The sequence below is a fragment of the Perognathus longimembris genome, chromosome 22, assembly GCF_023159225.1.
Source record: "Perognathus longimembris pacificus isolate PPM17 chromosome 22, ASM2315922v1, whole genome shotgun sequence".
Lineage (NCBI taxonomy): Eukaryota > Metazoa > Chordata > Mammalia > Rodentia > Heteromyidae > Perognathus > Perognathus longimembris.
The window spans coordinates 24,287,040-24,305,495 of record NC_063182.1 but is presented as its reverse complement, the minus strand read 5'-3'; the positions used below and the strand labels follow the sequence as shown (position 1 = coordinate 24,305,495).

The window sequence follows — 18,456 nt, the reverse complement described above, 5'->3', positions numbered from 1 at the left end:
CAAATGGAACAAGTTTGAGGTAAGAGCAGATATCCTGAAAATATTACAGGGATGGATAAAGGATACACTGGGGTTCCTTGGTACAGGTCAAAACTTCCTAAATAAAGATCCAGAAACACAATAAATCAAAAAAAGGCTGGATAGATGGGATTGCGTTAAACTGCGGAGCTTCTGCAGAGCAAAGGACACAGCTTGCAAGATAAATAGAAAGCCCACAGATTGGGAGATCTTCACTAGCTATACAACAGACAAGGGCCTCATATAAAAAAGATACCTAGAGCTCAAAAAATTAAACCTCCAATAACAAATCGTCAAAGAAACAACCGCCCAATTAATAAGTGGGCTAAAGAATTAAAAAGAGACTTCTCTGGAGAGGAAATAAGAATAGCCAATAGACACATTAAGAAATGTTCAACATCTCTGGCCATAAAGGAAATGCAAATCAAAAGTACACTGAGGGGCTGGGAATGTGGCTTAGAGGTAGAGTGCTTGCCTAGGATGCATGAAGTTCAGTTCCTCAGCACCACATAAACAGAAAAGGCCACAAGTGGCACTATGCCTCAAGAGGCAGAGTGCTAGCCTTGAGCAAAAAAGAATCCAGGGGCAGTGCTCAGGCCCTGAGTTCAAGGCCCAGGACTGGCAAAAAAACAAAACAAAACAAAACAAAACAAAACAAAAAACCACAAGAAAAAAAAAGTACATTGAGATTGCACCTCACTCCAGTTAGAACGGCCACTATCAAGAAGACAAATAATAACAGATGCTGGCAGGGATGTGGCCAAAAGGGAATGCTACAACACTGCTGGTAGGAAGGTAAACTGGTTCAATCACTCTGAAAAACAGTATGGAAGTTCCTCAAAAGACTAAATGTAGAGATCACTTAAAATCCAGTAATCCCACTACTGAACATTTAGTGAAATGATCACAAACGAGGCCACACAAAAATAACCAGCATAATTATGTTCATTGCAGCATTATTTATCATAGCTAAGATATGGAACCAACTCAGATGCCCATCAGTAGATGAATGAAGAAAATGTAGTATATACACTTAACAGAATTCTATGCTTTTATCATAAAGAATGACAGTGCCCCATTTGTAAAGAAATGGGAAGAGTGAAAAAAAAATCATATTAAGTGTAGTAAGCCAGACCCAAGGAAACATAGGGTCCACGGTTTCCCTCATTTGTTAACAATTATATATTTCTAGGATAGTGCTGGCCAAGGATCACAGTAGCTCAATAGCTAAGTACATATGAACATATAAAATTATACTAATCAGAATTAACTCTAAGATATGAAAACAGAAGGGTTTGCTTTTTTTTAATGTACTGTGTGAAGTTCTTTCTTTTTCTTTCCTCCCCCCGCCCCTTTGGTATATCCTGTTGTCACTGTTTTTGATTCTGGTGCCCTGTATCTCATATATACTGTTATCTGGTTGGCAAGGGAAGGGGCATAACAAAATGGACAAAGGGTGAACCAATGCAACAGCGATAATCACAAGACACAATGTTGGAAATGAATTTTACAACCTGGAGGGAAGGGGAGTTAGAGAAAACAAGGGAGGGGTAACACTATATTCATTAAGAAATGTACTCATTTCCTTTCTTATGTAAATGTAACCCCCTCTGATATCACCCTTACAATACTTTTTTTAAGTGGGTAAATGAGAATCAAGGGGAGGGTGTTAGACAAACGAAGAGAGAAAGCAGGTGGGGGGGGTGTAGTTATAAAATTCTATGCATATTCTACAAAATTAAGAACTCTGAGGAAAGGGGTCAGGTTGGAAGAGATGGGGAAAAATGATGGGGGTGACACTAATCAAGATTCATTGTAGGGCTGGGAATATGGCCTAGTGGCAAGAGTGCTTGACTCGTATACATGAAGCCCTGGGTTTGATTCCCCAGCAGCACATATATTGAAAACGGCCAGGAGTGGCTCTGTGGCTCAAGTGGCAGAGTGCTAGCTTTGAGCAAAAAGAAGCCAGGGACAGTGCTCAGGCCCTGAATCCAAGGCCCAGGACTGGCAAAAAAGAAAAAAAATCTATTCTTAAGAATTTGTTGGTGGGAGGCTAGGAATATGGCCTAGTGGTAAAGTGCTTCCCTCGTATACACGAAGTTCTGGGTTCGATTCCTCAGCACCACATATATAGAAAAAGCTGGAAAGAAAAAGTCGGAAGTGGTGCTGTGGCTCAAGTAGTAGAGTGCTAGCCTTGAGCAAAACAAGAAGCCAGGGACAGTGCTCAGGCCTTGAGTTCAAGCCCCAGGACTGGCAAAAAAAAAAAAAAATTCATTGTAGTCTGTTGAATGGCAGCTTTTTCTGTACAACTATACAAAAATAAAATAAAAAACAAAAAGTTCACTGTACTATCATACATGTGTGTGTATATATATATATATATATAGTGTGTGTGTGTATATGTGTGTGCATATTTTAAAATGTCCTGTATTTTAAAATATGCTTAATATATTTTAAATTCATTGCTTGTATCTCTAGTGATAAGGGTTATGGTTTAAGCTTTAAAAATATTATTAAATAATTTGTAATTGTTGGTCGCCAGTGGCTCACACCTGTAATCCTAGCTACTCAGGTGACTGAAATCTAAGGATAATGGTTTGAAGCCAGTCTGGGCAGAAAAGTCTGTGAGAGTCCTATCTCCAATATATTACTCAGAAAAAGTTGCAAGTGATTCAAGCGGTAGAGCACTAGCATTGAATACAAAGAGGTTCAGGGATGGCACCCAGGTCCTGAGTTAAAGTCCCAGGACCAGCCAAGTAGTAGTAATAATAATAATAACAATAATATTAATAATCATTTGTAACAAAATATTGTCAAAGATCTTACTGTAAAAGAAAATCTGATCACAAGGTTATTGATGTAGTATCCCTAACAAGCCTCTATCTCTAGTAACTCTAGACACATGCTTTCTCTTTTTCCAACAATTCACATAAAATGTGTCTCTAGAAACAACAAAAGTATGGATCTATGTAGTTTAGTGTTTTCATAAGCTGGAAAGTATGAGTTAATCAGTTTGGATGTTCTGTAAAATTATAATTTATCAAGAGGGAAAATTCTATACAAACATTATGAAATGCTTTTAACCTCTGAAAATGTCTTCTCTGAATAGAATCTGAAGACATATGCTCAGAACCAAGTGAAACAACTTTTCTAATTCATTTATAGCCTAATGATTTCTAAATCTCTATTGAGAGAAATAACCAACAAAGTACATCCTTTTAGTGCAATTCATTTCAACACAAAAAGTTCATTTCTTGATAATGTAATCTGAATTATAAGCAACAGTTAAGTATACCATGTCTCCAGTTTTGACATCATCAGGCACAGCCTAATTCTAGTAATACCATCACTGACCTTTCTAAAACACATTTATTATAAAAACAATGACTATTCTGAGTTTTGAAAGTTCCACATCAGCAGGAGGTGTAATTGGCATGGAAGCTACTTGACAAATGCCTGAGGCAACTAGTCCTCATGTCCTTCAAATATGACCCCTCTCCACTGATCAAGGGCAACCATGACAGTCTCTCATTAAGTTCATCACTAACCTACAAAGGTCTACAAAGGCACGGGGACTTTACATTCCTCCAATCTTTTAATTTTTTTTAATAAAGCTATCCATTTCACTTTCTCTAATGACAGAAGGAAAAGGATAAGTATTTTCTGCAATGTACGTAAGATGGTCTACTGTCAAGACTACATTTAGATATTTTTAAGAATAAGTTGCAATTCTTACAACTGTAAAACCATACCCTACTTGCTATCTATTCTAAAAGTGCCAAAATAATATTGATCCAAGAATTACACAACTAGACACTTGACTATTTCATATTTCAAAAGTACAGCAGAGTAGTTATTGAAAATTTTAGAAACAGAAAAATGAATTTTGTTTTTAAAAGAATATATACAACAAATCTCATAATACTTACTAATTTACCTTCGCAGATGGTAAGCCTTTTCTTCTTTGTAGAGTTAGTTTCTGTCACGCATGCCACCTGGTACATGGTAGGTGTTCAAGAAATACTGAATTCAAAACAATAATTTTGTATTTGACTTATATAGAATAAGTCCTTTTCTGGTCATTTGGAGGTGACTGAACTATAAAAATACATGTATGGACACTTTATTTAGCTAAGTGAAATTAAGAATCAAGGACCTAGAGCACTACAGGAAGATCTTTTCTACAGAAGAGCTAATAAATATTGCATGTGGGAAAGCTGAATCTAAACAACTCCAAAATTTCCTCCCGGGGCTTATTTTTCAATGGTTTGGTAAGGACTCTTACAGGGTTTTATTGTTGTTCATGGAACTATGATCTCAAATCTGCAAAGAATAAGGGAAAATAATAGCATCATTCCGCTTTCTCTCCAGTTAAACATTTGTGACATCTCCAACAGAAAGGCTAGGGCTCAGTAGTATTATTCTAGTTTTAGACTTAATGTCTTCTACTCCTAAGACAGACTTAAGGCAATTATGTATTTAAAGCAAATCATAGATTACATATATATATATATAAAATGTGTATATATACTTATATTACTATATATAATGTGCATATATAATGTGTGTGTGTGTGTGTGTGTGTGTTCGTCTGTGTGTAAACAACAAAAAAATTGGGCCAAGCACAGAGGCTCACATTTATAAACCCAGCTATTTGGGAAGTAGAGATTGGATAAATCTTGAAGGCCAGATCTAGCAAAAAACCCTATCTAATGAAACTTCAACTCAACAAACAAGCCAGGTATAGTTAGTTCATGCCTATAATCCCAGCTATGTGGGAGGCCCAAGTAGGAGATCACAGTCAGTGACCAGTATCAACAAAAACTTCAAGACCTTATCTGAAAAGCAAAAAAGAACTGGGACAAGGCTCAAGTGGTAGAGTGCTTACCTGGTGAGTGCTTACCTAGTAATTGAAAGATCTATTCTTAGAGGCAGGGAACTCATTAGCATTTGAGCATTTCATAGCAAATCATCAAGGCAGACATTACAAAATGCTAACAATAACTGCAACCAAATGAGTATTTTTTAAGAAACATCAAATTTAGAAAACTAAGTTTAGAGTTACTATTAAAACTAAAGATAGGGTTAACAGTCACCAACTGAAACAATTACCATCTTTCTGTCTTAAGTGATTCATTACAACCAAAACAGCAGGCAAGAACTAGAGAGACAGTAATATTCATTGTCAGGTAATGACAGTCTATAAATTCTATCATGACAATACTTTTTATTTCCACTTGATACCTAAGAAAAACAAAGGTCACTTAGACTCTTCCTTCTAATTTGTTAACAAACTAGACCAAGATTTGAAACCATATCTGATATCAAGCTGATGTTACCAAGTATCTATCAAGAAAATATAATTCTAGGTAATTACTTCACAAGTAAAGTAATAAAAGCACTTTTTCTAGGTCAGTTGTGGGGCGTGAAGTCAGGGCTTGTGCACTGCCCCCGAGCTTCTTTTCCTAAAGGTTAGTGCTCTATCACTTGAGCCACAGTACCACTTGTGTTCTTTCTGAGTAGCTGGATTCGAGCGTTATCCTCAGATCTCAACTACCTTAGTATCTAGGATTCCAGGCATGTGCCACTGGTGCCTGGCTTCCACTTCTGTTTTTTAAGTGGTTAATTGCAGGTAAGAGTCTTACACCAGTCATTCCCGCCTGGGCTGCCACAGAACTTAGATCTCAGCCTCTTGAGTAGCTAGGATTACAGGTGTGAGCCACTACGCCTGGGGAAAAAAGCATTCTTATCATCTGCGGAACTACCATTAAGATCTTGCAAGGATCTTAATGATGGGTCATATCTTCCCTGAAAGTTTGGCAGATCAGGTAAATAATAATTAAAAGAGATTTGAACGATGTCATACTTGAAGGTTAAATAGAAGCTACTATTACTTATTAAAGTATTTATGTAAAAATCTACTCCTTTAAAAATATAGAAAAAATCTGATTTTTTATTCAGCTGATAAGAGTAATGTAGCAGTTTTTTGCTTTAGATAAAAGCCCAGCAAAAAGATACTAAACATTTCCTTATTAAATGATCTATTTTCAATATAAACCTGAAGTATGCCTCTTGAGCAGATTAACTGCCAGTGAGATCACTTAGCTACATAAAAGCTAAATGGAAGTTGGAATGTTTCTTTTCCAGTTGTATCACAATGTAACTTATTCCCACTGGTGAAACATCTCCAATTTCAAAAGCAGTTATTACCCATGGCCCTTCTTTTAGTTTTTAACTGTCAAGTGGCTATTAGGAAAAAACTGCAAACGGAAACATTATTACTCTGTAAATTCTTACTGCATTAAAATTTTAGATAATCTCGAGTCTATTACTTAGATATCACTTATTAGCGTAATAGTTAATAAAACTTATTATGCAGCAAAATGTTTTCACTTAGAGAACATTGGTTATATGAAGCAGTAATGCACTTTGTATGTGAACTGATAAAATGAAACAGTTAAAGGACTCAATTGTCAGAATATGCATATTAACTATATTTAAAACCCAAATACTAAAGTTTAAAAATGTTTATTTTAGAAATACACAAAACTAAAATGTATATTTTAGTCAGCATCCTGTAAAGAATAAATGGAGTTACAGGTTAATAGATGAGTATTTACATGAATATCCTGTCATGATTATATGACCTAAAACATCTAGAATAGAGGACATTACATTTTGATTTGAAAAAAATATTTAAGTTACTTCTTTTACATATACAATATAAATAAATATCATTTTCAGAACAAAAATTCTTGACGAATAATGAAAGTTGTTTATACTTAAAACTTCGGAGCCCAATTCTACACCAGAAAAAGTTACATCCTTTATTTATGCAGAAGTTTCATAAGTGCTTTTAAAATTCAGCAAGGTTAGAAAGAATGCTGATAAATAAAGCAATATTAGTATTTACCAGTGAGCTATGACACCTCTGATTCCTATACAAAGCAAGCTGACCAGTTTTAGAAATATGACTCATATTTTCTGGCATCATCATGAAAGCTCAGTGACTGACCGACACATTATTTCCAATGTCACCAATAAGGCCTCGGTATGTACTCCTGGACAGAGTTTCATGTTCTCAGGCAGTTCCTGAAGAATACTTGGGAGCTTCTGCAATGTCTTAATATTTCTAGCATAAAGATCCAATAACCAGTCGGTATGAGCACCAGTGGTTTCTTTATAACTAATATAAGTCATAAGTAGTTCATTTAGATGAGTTAACCCCTTGAAAGCTAAGATGAATTCTGAAGATAAATTAAAAATAGAACAAAAATTTAGCAACATTCTACTAAGTAAAAATGAACCAAATTCAAGTTGCTGGTGATAGATGTGTTTCTCTGTTTGAGCATGAAAGTTCTCCACTGTATCATCTATTTTTGTAACAGCAAATAGTTCTTCCTTGATTTGAGGCGATACCACATAATCCAAGGGCAATTCTCCTTTAGAGTCTCTCTGCTGTAAAAGCACTGGGCCTGTGAAAATAAAATACACAGTGTTAATCGTAAAACATTTTTATTTTGGCAGCTTAACAGCTGTTTTCTCACCTTTTTTATCCAAACGACGCAGTGCTCTTTCCAATCATGTTTTGTTATTAATTCATGTTGACATAATTAACTGGCTATACATCTTGACTGCCTAGTAATGGTTTATTTTTTAAAAGTGAAATTCTAGTCATTTGCCTGAGATTTACCTAAAAGCATGTATCTTCAATAACTGATAAAGATAAATTAAAAAGGCTTTCCTAAAATTACGTCAATTATCTTAAAATAAGAATTTCAGTACTCCCAGAACAAATTAACTAAAGTATGCATCCTAAATTCTACACAAGAATCAAAGCTATCTCACCAACAAAAGGAATAAGTTTCCCTTTCCATTGTTGATAAATGATTCTGGAAGTAAAAAGCTTTACAGACAAATAACACATTACTCATTTTTGCTTAGGTTTAATGTTAATATGAGTAACTGACTCACAGAAATTTAAGCAATAATTCTTCTGAATCAAACTCAAAAGAGTAATCTGTCTATCAGAGTTATACCCATCTAACCACAAAATACTGAAGATAGAGTTTATCCCCTAGGTAATGAAGGATGAGATGAGGAGCAAAACAATAGTGACACAATATTTGGTAACATAGCAAAGCACTTCAGTATTTTATATCTTGGATTTTTTTATAAATACATATATATACTTGGTCATAAGGCTTACTAATAGTAGACCTAACAGTAAAGTCCTACCATTATAACATCATATTATCTGAAACAGAATAGATTTTAAGTGCTCAAACTCTTAATGATGACTTTGACCTAATGGATATAAAGAACTTGATATAAAGTGTATTTAACATAAAAGATAAAATGTTGATATGTAATCAATGTAGAAATTATGAAAAAAGAATTTTAAAATCAAACTTAATTTCTTTTTCTTTGTGTTAACATATCAAAGCAAAGCAAAAAAGTTCCAAATTATTCCTATTTTTAAAAAAACCAGACATATAGAGTAAATAAAAGTTGTACTGATATAAAAAAAGTGGTATAAAAAGAATACTAACAATGATAGTGTCAAAGCATGTAATAGGCCCAAACCCTGAATTTGACTAAGGCAAAAGTAAGTATAATTGCAAAAGGATCTTGATAAATACAAGTAGATTTCTCCCAGAACAAGGAACTCATCCATGTACTAGTTCACTAGTAAAATTCATATTGGTTGGTGGAATGCTATATTTTACTAAAGAGCTACACTTACTACAAAATGGCTATTTATATCACTTACATTATTCAACACAAGACCAAAGACTAGCTTGAATGCATGATACATAATTGAGCAGAAAAATATTAAAGAGGCAAAACACTGTATTTAGTAAACAATACTGGAAAAGAAAATAGAAGAAAGAAGTATATATTGATTGTGAAATGGTATTAGTAAAACAGATATACTAAGGCCTTTAGGGGGCAGGAGTAGACTATAAATAGCCAAATGTTTTTAAGCTATCATTCTGTACAATCTTTCTTACATGGCAGAACAGATATCTAGAGAATAAGCATTTGTCTTCATACAGATTTACATGATGTAATTACAAAATAAAATTATATTAAATTCGAAGTTGAAATTAGTACAAAGCAACACAAAATTTATATGAATATTTGATATCATATTACAAGCTTATCAACAGCTTTCTTTTGTTCTTTTAAAAACACAAATTAGTGATTTAAAATTTATAATATTCAGTTCAGATATAAAAATGTCACTGGAAAGGAAGGGGCTTGCTAGAAACAAAGATAAAAACAACAGCAGAAAAAGCAGTAGATGAGTATCAAGCTTAATTTGCCTTCTTAACAACATCTCTGCATATCAATTACTACCATTTGCAAACCCTCCTACTTCATCTTAATTGACTGTAAAATGTGATTACAGATAAATATTCTTAGGTTATCTTTTCATAGCCTGTAATGAAATGGCATAGTGTGTAATGAAATGCCTTATAAAAAAATAACATCAAGGTAGTAGGTAGATATACAAAATAAAATGAATGGAAAATCCAAATAATCACAATAAGCATATATCCATTTATTAATAAGCTTTAAGAAACAACTAATTCACCAAGATGTTACAGATGTTACATAAAAAGACTAATATCAAAACCAATATATTCAATTAAAAAATAAATTCTCACACATGAGTACATGCACACATTCATACATATGTACATATATATACATATACTTAGTATGAAAAAGTTCTTATCACAATTAATAAAAGGTACTGTCTAGAGACTTTTGATCCTTACATTTTCTCTAGTATGAAATAATTTTTCCTTACAGATTTTAAAAATAAAACGCTGTCTACCTCCAAAGCTTTCATAAAAACAACAAAACTGGGTAATTTATCAAAACCCATTTAGCATAGATGCACTCACCCCCATGTTGTAGTAGCAGCTTGCCAATTTCTACATGTCCGTTTGACAGTGCATCATGCAAAGGAGTCACTCCGTCCACTTGAGTGAGCAGATCTACCTCTGGACAACGTTGCAAAATTTCCTGGACACACACTGTGTTGCCATAGTTACAAGCTTCATGCAAAGGCGTCCAGCCAGCATTGTCTAAATTAGAAATCAAGGCAAGTTTTAAAACAGCAGTAGTACTTTGGGCTATAAAGTATTGATGCTCTACTTCTCTCATTAGTATTACTTTGTAGATGTTTCAGCTACAAAAATAGAGCTTTGATAAAAGTGGCCAAAATTCAAACATATTTCTATTTTTAAGAAAATTTAAGCTAAACAATAATATTTTAAAATGTTAATGTTGGGATAGGACCAAAATATAAACACTAAAAATATTCTTATTAGTTGCAAATCATTGTACAGTGAAATTTATTTTGCTTTGCTAATGGTAGTAAGTAAAAATAAAATTCTCACAAATTTGCTTGAATTCTTTTTCTAAATGTGATATAAAACTATTCTACACCATAAATTCTAAGACATGAGACCACAAAGATATAAACCTTACCTTTAACATTGATGTCTACTCCTGGCAAAGAGAGAAGAAGAATCAATTTCTCCACTTGGTTATTTATGCAAGCTCTATGCAAGGCTGTTTCTCCTGCCATAAAAAATTAATAGATTATTCCAGAGAAGACAAGATATCAACTAAAAGAAAATAATCAAAGGGCATGAACTAGAAGATCTGGCCTCTTGCCAGAAAATTATTTATTGAGTTTTTCCTTTGACTGGTTTAAACATCCCTTGCATTAGAAAGGAGGGAAGGTAAAAGAACCTCACCAGTTCACAGAGCTTCCTATGCTATCAGCAATCAAATTCTACAGCAAAAGGTTTAACACAGGCATTGTCTCCCCGCAGTTCAAGGTTTAAAGCTTCAACCATGCTATAAAAACCCCAAATGATTACGGAACACTGAAAATACTGGATTTTGCAGCAATAAAAGTTTAGAGTGCAATTGCCCCCTCTTAAATTTATTCACGAACCTACGTTAAATGTACGGCTCTTTTTATACAGCATTTATAGCTTAATTCAAATGACTGTTTCTGGCTAAGCACGAGTGCCTCTACACACTCAAGTATAATTCAGAACTTCAAATCCATTAACAGATGGTTTGCTGCTTCTCAATAGGCTGTCTGGCTTGGCTACAGCAGCATAGAGAGGAAGAAATGGAAGAATCTTAATATAAATACCACACACACACACACACACACACACACATACACACACACACACACACACACACATTAAAAAAAATCCCTAGTACCATTTAAAGCTGTATAAGATTAACAGATAGAATGTTAATGTTTTTCCTAGGAGGAATGTAATTAGTAGCTGCGGGTTAAAATTATCAATATCTATCTCTTATAGACAAGATAAATAAAATATAAGTGATACTTGAAAGTAAGGAAAATTATTACAAACTTATAACAAGTAATTGTTTAGGAAATACAATTCTGAATCACATTTGCTTTTTCTATAAAATCTTAAGTACCACATTTTTTACATTATTCTGTTTTCTAGATCATCTCTAACTTCTAGCAAACGTTTCTTTTATATGTTTAGAAAAGCTTTTCAAGTTTTCTCTATTTCTCAGTTCTCTTCTTTCCCAGTTCTTTCTGCTTATCAGCTTAAAGTCATTCATATTCATTTTTCTTTTTGAAACAGTAAAAAAAAGAACTGATTTGTGAGGTTAATATCAGGTTTTCATCTAATATGCTTTTCCTATTTTTGGCCAAATGGCCAGTTATTTTGACTCAATGATATGACAATTACGAACTTACTCACACTGAAACATTGTGAGAAAGTCACCATCACTATTCCCACTAATAATTAAAAATACAAAACAGCTTATAAATAATGAAATTCAGTGATTAATTTGGACATGTATGACTTCAAATATAACTTGTATTTTCCAAATTAAGATGTATGTAAGTAAAAAAATTGTCAGAGTGACTTATTACAACTCTATTCTTGTTATTTCATCTTGTAGGTACTTAAGTTCCAGGACAGTTAGAACCAAAAGCCAAACACATTTCATAGTCTGGGCTCTGCGCCTAGAAGAAAAGAGCCCATATGCTTAACACAGCTATGTAACATAGCCTACTCCGCATTCTTTGTTCACAAAATGTCTAGGACTGAAAGAGATGAAGCTCTGAATTATACTTTCAAATCAGATGACACTGATCTGCTTAAGCAGTACAGTTGAGGTGGAATAGAAATGTAAGGCGGGCAAGTCTAGAATGAACCCAATGAGTATTACATACTTTTTAGTATCTGGAAAGGCAAAGGGTAAAAAGATATTACACCAGGTATTAAATGATCACTTTCTTTGTAAAGATGACAGTTCAAGAAAATAACATGCTATCCAAGAAGATATTTCTTGGAACGAGTCCAATATTTAAGTTCTAGTATTCATCAGGGCAAATAGGTAATTTTGCAAGAACTGACTACAACCATGGCATAAATTAATTGAAATGCTTGGAATACCTTTTAAATTAGTCTTGCGAAAATTCATCTTTGTACCTATGGAAGGGCAATTCTCTTTGGAGTATGACAATTCTCCTTCTGACTTCTTTTTCAACTTTTTAAATGAGGAACATTTAGTAAGGGTCAGCTCTCTAAAAGCAAAGAAATAATGAAATCTTACTTTTCAATAAGGCATATAAACATACTTAGATGGTCAGTTTTATTGTTTTGTGTCTAGCCTCCTTTATAAACCACCTTACTCATACAATCTTTTCTGCTTTCTAATTTTCAAACTGATATGAACTAAGAGGAAAAATTCTTTTGTGTGTCTGTGTGTGCATGTGTAAATGTGCATTAGCTGGTACAACGGCTTGAACTCAAGGTCTCAAGTTCTTTCAGTTTTCTTGCCCATAATTGGCATGGTACCACTTAAGCTATACCTCCACCTGGTTATTTTACTGGTTAACTGGAGATCGAATCTCAAACTTTTTGACTGGGCTGGCTTCCAACTGCAAAGTTCCAGGTTTCAGTAGCTAGGATTAAAGTCATGAACCACAAGCACCAAGCTATACAAACCAGTTTTAGGCATACTTTTTTTGTTTGCCTTTATGGTGCTTGACCTTTGGGCCTTGAGCTCCTACTTTGCTTATTCACACAAGGCTAGCTCTATTCAGTCACAGTGGTTAATTATAATCAGAGTCTCAGGTTTGTCTGCCTGAGCTGGCTTTGAGCTGTGAATCTCAGATCTCTGCCTCCTTAGTAGCTAGAATTACATGCATGAGCCACCATTGCCTGACTATGTACAGTATATGTTTAGAGTAAGTTTCTCCTTTTGGAGAAATAACAATTTCAAGTTATCTCCCATGGCCATGCATTCTTTTTAAAAATTTTATTTTTTGTAAAGGTGATGTACTGAGGGGTTACAGTTACATAAGTAAGGTAATGAGTACATTTCTTGTTGAAGATTGTTACCCCCTCCCTCATTTTTCTCCCACTATGCCTCTACCCTGACTCCCCTTGTCCCCAAGTTGTAAAGTTCATTTCCAGGGTACTGTCTTGCCATGCAGTCTGAAAGATGTATACATTACAGAACAGTAACAATTTAAATCACAGATCAAAATTTACATAATATAATTTACTGAATAGTTTTCATGGGGTATAGCATTTGATGTTCTTATGGTACAGAAAGAGAAAATATCATGTGCACTTATAGACTTAAATTGAATGTTGTTCGAATGAATATAATTTAGACAGTTATTCAGACAATAGAAAAGTTCAAGAAAGAAATAACAAAAAAAAGCAGTATTCCTAAAACAAAGCAGAGCTCAATTGGCTTACAGCATGTAGTTTTCTAAGTATTGCAGTTGCATTGGTTTGTCTTTTATCCTTTGTCTCTCCATTTTGATGTTCTCCTTCCCTTCCCTAGTTTCAATAAACATATATACAATAAAAAAAAAAAAAAAACAACATCACTTACGGTAACTCTGGCAGCCCTTCAACTTGTTTCTGCTTAGCACCATTCAACATTAGCAAGGCTCTCTGAGATTCAAGGCAAGGCCGCTGCCCTATTGTCTTTAGTATCTGTATCTTTCCAGTTCCATGCGTACCAGTTTTCCCCAGAGCCGGCAAATAGGAACATACCTGTTGTAAAATAGTATTATATGGCTTTCTCAATTACAAAGAAAGAAGTAAAAAGAAAGCACTTGATCCATTTCACCACTAAGTTGGTGATATTTTCTTGGTTTCACTAGTAAATATAGTAAAATAATGCAGTTGTTATTTCTATGCCATTCAATCACTACCATCTAGACAAGAAAGAAAATGCCTTCTTGAAAATTATCTTTTATAATTTGATACTTATTCATTTATCAGAGATCAGTCTCTTTTTCCCTTGAATAATTACTTATTGTTAAAGTGATGTACAGAGGGGTTAGTTTCATACATAAGGCAGTGGGTACATTTCTTGTACAATTTAAGATCAGTCTTTAATGCCCAGCTTATTTTTAGACTTAGGACTTGTGTCCAACAAATGTTTTGTTGTTTCCTTTTCATAATGGTTCTATTCAACAAAATGTCCGTTACTCATTTGTTGAAAAAAAACCTTTACATCCTAATAATATCTACAGATAGCCAGGACAAAATAGAAAACCTGGTATTATAGTTTACATGTTTATGTATTTAATATAATATTTGTAGGTTTTGCTTTATAAACACCATTAAATACCATGTAAGATTTTTCTAGTTTTAGTTCCAAAACAATATTTAATACTACAACAAGTACTTAGGAAGCAAAGAGTCTTACAGCATTTTTTTTGTTACTAACCTTTACTTGCAAAAATAATCAAAATGTCTATTCATTTATCTATTTTTGAGGTAGTAATTAGGAGGCCTTTAATGGGTTCAAAAGATTAATGAATTATGCTGTCTACATTAAAACCAAGGTTACCCAGGCTCATGCCTACCTATTCAAACCATGAGGATCACTTTTCAAAGCCTGAGCAGAAAAGTTCACGCTCCAGAAGTGGAGCTCTGGCTCAAGTGATAGAGCACTAGACTTGAGCAAAACAACTGTGAAGGAAGAAAGGAAGGAAGGAAGGAAGGAAGGAAGGAAGGAAGGAAGGAAGGAAGGAAGGAAGGAAGGAAGGAAGGAAGGAAAGAAGGGAGGAAAGAAGGGAGGAAAGGAAGGAGGGAGGAAGTAACAACAGAGGACTAGAACGAAGGAAATAATAACAAAAAACTAGAATAAGCATTGCTTACCATTTTCTGAAGAGTGAGTGGCTCAGAGGCAATATTGGTGGAGTTTTGTAAGCACAACTTTTTAAAGACTGCCTCTGCAACAAACATTTGAAGCCATGAAGAGGAAAAGGAGCAAATGAAAACTTCTAATTCCTGTGAAGAAAAGTCTGTAGAAAACAAGAGAAATAAACAGGCATTGCTATACAGTGTATTTTTTGTGGATTTAACTTAATTCTTTGCCTTCAAGAAAAAAATATGGTTCATGTTTTAAAATTTTAAAAATCATTTTTATTGCACCAAATCAGTCTTCTGAGACACTTATTACTTTAATTCTTTGAAACAATTATAAACTAACAAACACTACATTAATGTTAAGAAATAATAAATTTATAAAAGCATAAAATCAAATTTGAAGAATAAGGAAATGAATGTTAAAAATATGTGTGAGATCCATGAGAAAAAGTGAGAAACTGGAAAACAATGGTTTTTCCTATTTTTCATATACAAAGTTTAAAAACGACACTATTAGAACACCTTTCAAGGAAAAGTGTTATATTTCTCAAACCCCATAATAAACAGCTACTTTAATTTTATTTTGGTTACTAGCTACAACAAGGATTTTTAACTCTTTTAGGGTTATTTATTTCTGTCTTTTGACAAAGGTTAAAAATTAAGCTTGTACTAATTATAAAACTAAAAGATATTAAATGGAATCAATTTTACTATATGAAAGGGGTGCCATTGATCCAGATACACTGATATATTGAAATAAAACCCCTTGGAATAATAATTGAAGAAAATAAGAAAAAATGTGTCAGAAAAATTTAAAGAGAACTCCTATTCCCTAATTTGAAACCTCTGGGATCAACCATGAAGGTAGGCATGCATGTGTAAATGTTTTCAGAAGAGTAAGGTAAGACTTAGAAACACGTTTCAGTGATATAAAATATACAGTCTTTTAAATACTAGAGATTCTTGGCACCAAAGCAGTCATGTGTCCACAGGACTGTACAGTAACATTAAGGTTGAATTTTGACTCATACTTCTAGGGTTTAAATTTGTCATAAGAAAACTAAGAATAACTCTAGATAACAATGCCATGCATGAGAGTAAAGGGAAATTCAGAGAATAAGTAAAGCAATTATTGAAATGGAGGTAATAGTTATTACAAGATTCATTATTTCATATATTAGGTTAAAGTATAACTTGTATTTCATTAAAGGCAATTACAACATATTAGAAAGAGCACATGTAATTAACAATATTGGTAGTCTATCTCTAAAGCCAGTTCTAATCCTGTTCAGGGTTAGCAAACTGAAAAGATTTCATTATAGAATGAAAACAAGACTTCTGTTAGCCAAATATTTTGTTCTTATTTTAGCCAATAATACCAGAATTCCACTGTTACTGAAAGGATATATAACACCAAACTACTAATATGAATGAAGGAAAAGAATTGATAAGGGTCTGAAAAAAGATTGAGTTTGAGCTAAGAAATGTTAAAAATGTACTTCACAATGGATAGCTACTCTACAAAAGAAATAGTAATCATTCCCTCAGCTCAAGGAAAAAGAAAAAAAAGAAAGGAGATAAAATGTGTTAGATAAAAATCTTCTAACTTTGGTAGCATTAAAAAAAGACCTCTCTTTGCGGAGGGCATCACTGAATACATTCTGAATCCTGTTATAACCTGGATTTCTATTCTAGAATCTCTCTTCAAAGTATTATAGGAATAGAAACAAGATTTAAGAACTTTTTCTTTATAGAAAACTGCATTGAAATAAATATGGAGCAAAACTAAGCAATTATTTAGCAGTCTAAAATACTGACATGTGTAAACATCATCTTTTACCAAAGTACATTGTATGTATAGAAATGTCATGATAAATCCCTTTACTATAAACAATCGATTGTATGTCAATTAAAAAGAATTTAAAAAATGAACCATGTTCTCATATTTGAAGCCTAATTTGTTTTTGTTCGTTTGTTTTTTTGTTTTTTGGCCAGTCCTGGGGCTTGGACTCAGGGCCTGAGCACTGTCCCTGGCTTCTTCCCGCTCAAGGCTAGCACTCTGCCACTTGAGCCACAGCGCCACTTCTGGCCATTTTCTGTATATGTGGTGCTGGGGAATCGAACCCAGGGCCTCATGTATATGAAGCAGGCACTCTTGCCACTAGGCCATATCCCCAGCCCCATAATTTGTTTTTTAAAATGTCCATTTTCAGAATCTGGGGTTACAGAAACAAAGGAAAGAGAGGAAGGAGGGATGAAGAGACACAATTTGTCCTTAACTATGAAGTTAGAGAATGTATTAAGGTCTTATGGAAGCCTCCCTGTATCTGCAGATCTAAAAAAATTGAGAACTTTCCATTGATAGAAAAAGAGTTCTGTCATTAAATTTCTTAAATACTACTATAATCAGCTTCAGAGGAAACATTAATAACATTAAAGTAGATAATGTGGTGGAGAGGAGAAACAATATATATAAACAACTTGTATTTTGCTTCATCCATGTTTATTTCTTGTTAGAACACATTAGGTTTTAAAAAGTAGAACTTTTTATATAGCAACAGATACATGGGGAAAACGTTACAAGCCATAATATAAATGGAATGCATACAAAAGTCTTTATGACGAGTATTTTGATTTCAATGAGTTTCATTTCTTACTATCACTTAAGTATTCTTATAGCAAAAGACCTCAAAATTGTATCTATGCCACAGATAAGATAGTACTTTGAACTCAACTTGATTACAGTGTTAAAGGCACTGAAAATAGTTCTTACCATGAATGATTCTCACATATTAAAACAAAACAACACCTGTCATTGTCCAAAAAGAAATGTATTTTTTTCTTTATGTAACTGTATCTCCTCTATCTCACCTTTATAATAATAAAAAATAAAAGATCAATAAAAAGGGGAGAAAACTATCTTTACAATGAAATAAAAAATATGAGATGGTATATAATTTTTACCTACAAAATTAGGGAAACATTTGGCAGTACTTTGCCATTTTTTGTTTTGATTGAGACAAGATCTTTCAATATAACCCAGGTTGACAGAACCTTACTATATAGGTCAGGCTGACTTTGAACTCATAATCCTCATGCCTCAGGATCCTAAGTGCTGAGATTATAGACCTGTGTCATCATGCCTGGCTTCTAGATAATATTTTCTAAACTATCATCTAGTCAATTTATATGAAAATCTTCAAAATAATATTTTTGGATGATAATA

General features: G+C 33.5%; 1 protein-coding gene across 1 annotated transcript in view; it reads right to left on the bottom strand.

The window, feature by feature from the left end:
- Window positions 1–6,530: 6,530 nt before the first annotated feature.
- The window catches only part of Slf1 (SMC5-SMC6 complex localization factor 1), a 57,249-nt gene continuing 45,323 nt past the window's right edge, over window positions 6,531–18,456 (bottom strand). Inside the window, exons 16-21 of the mRNA XM_048331265.1 lie at window positions 15,240–15,385; window positions 13,960–14,123; window positions 12,504–12,634; window positions 10,525–10,617; window positions 9,936–10,118; window positions 6,531–7,493 (exon numbers count right to left, since the gene is read on the bottom strand). Of these exons, the coding sequence (XP_048187222.1) occupies window positions 7,012–7,493; window positions 9,936–10,118; window positions 10,525–10,617; window positions 12,504–12,634; window positions 13,960–14,123; window positions 15,240–15,385 (1,199 nt within the window). The 3' untranslated portion in view covers window positions 6,531–7,011. The remainder of the gene's footprint in view (window positions 7,494–9,935; window positions 10,119–10,524; window positions 10,618–12,503; window positions 12,635–13,959; window positions 14,124–15,239; window positions 15,386–18,456) is intronic.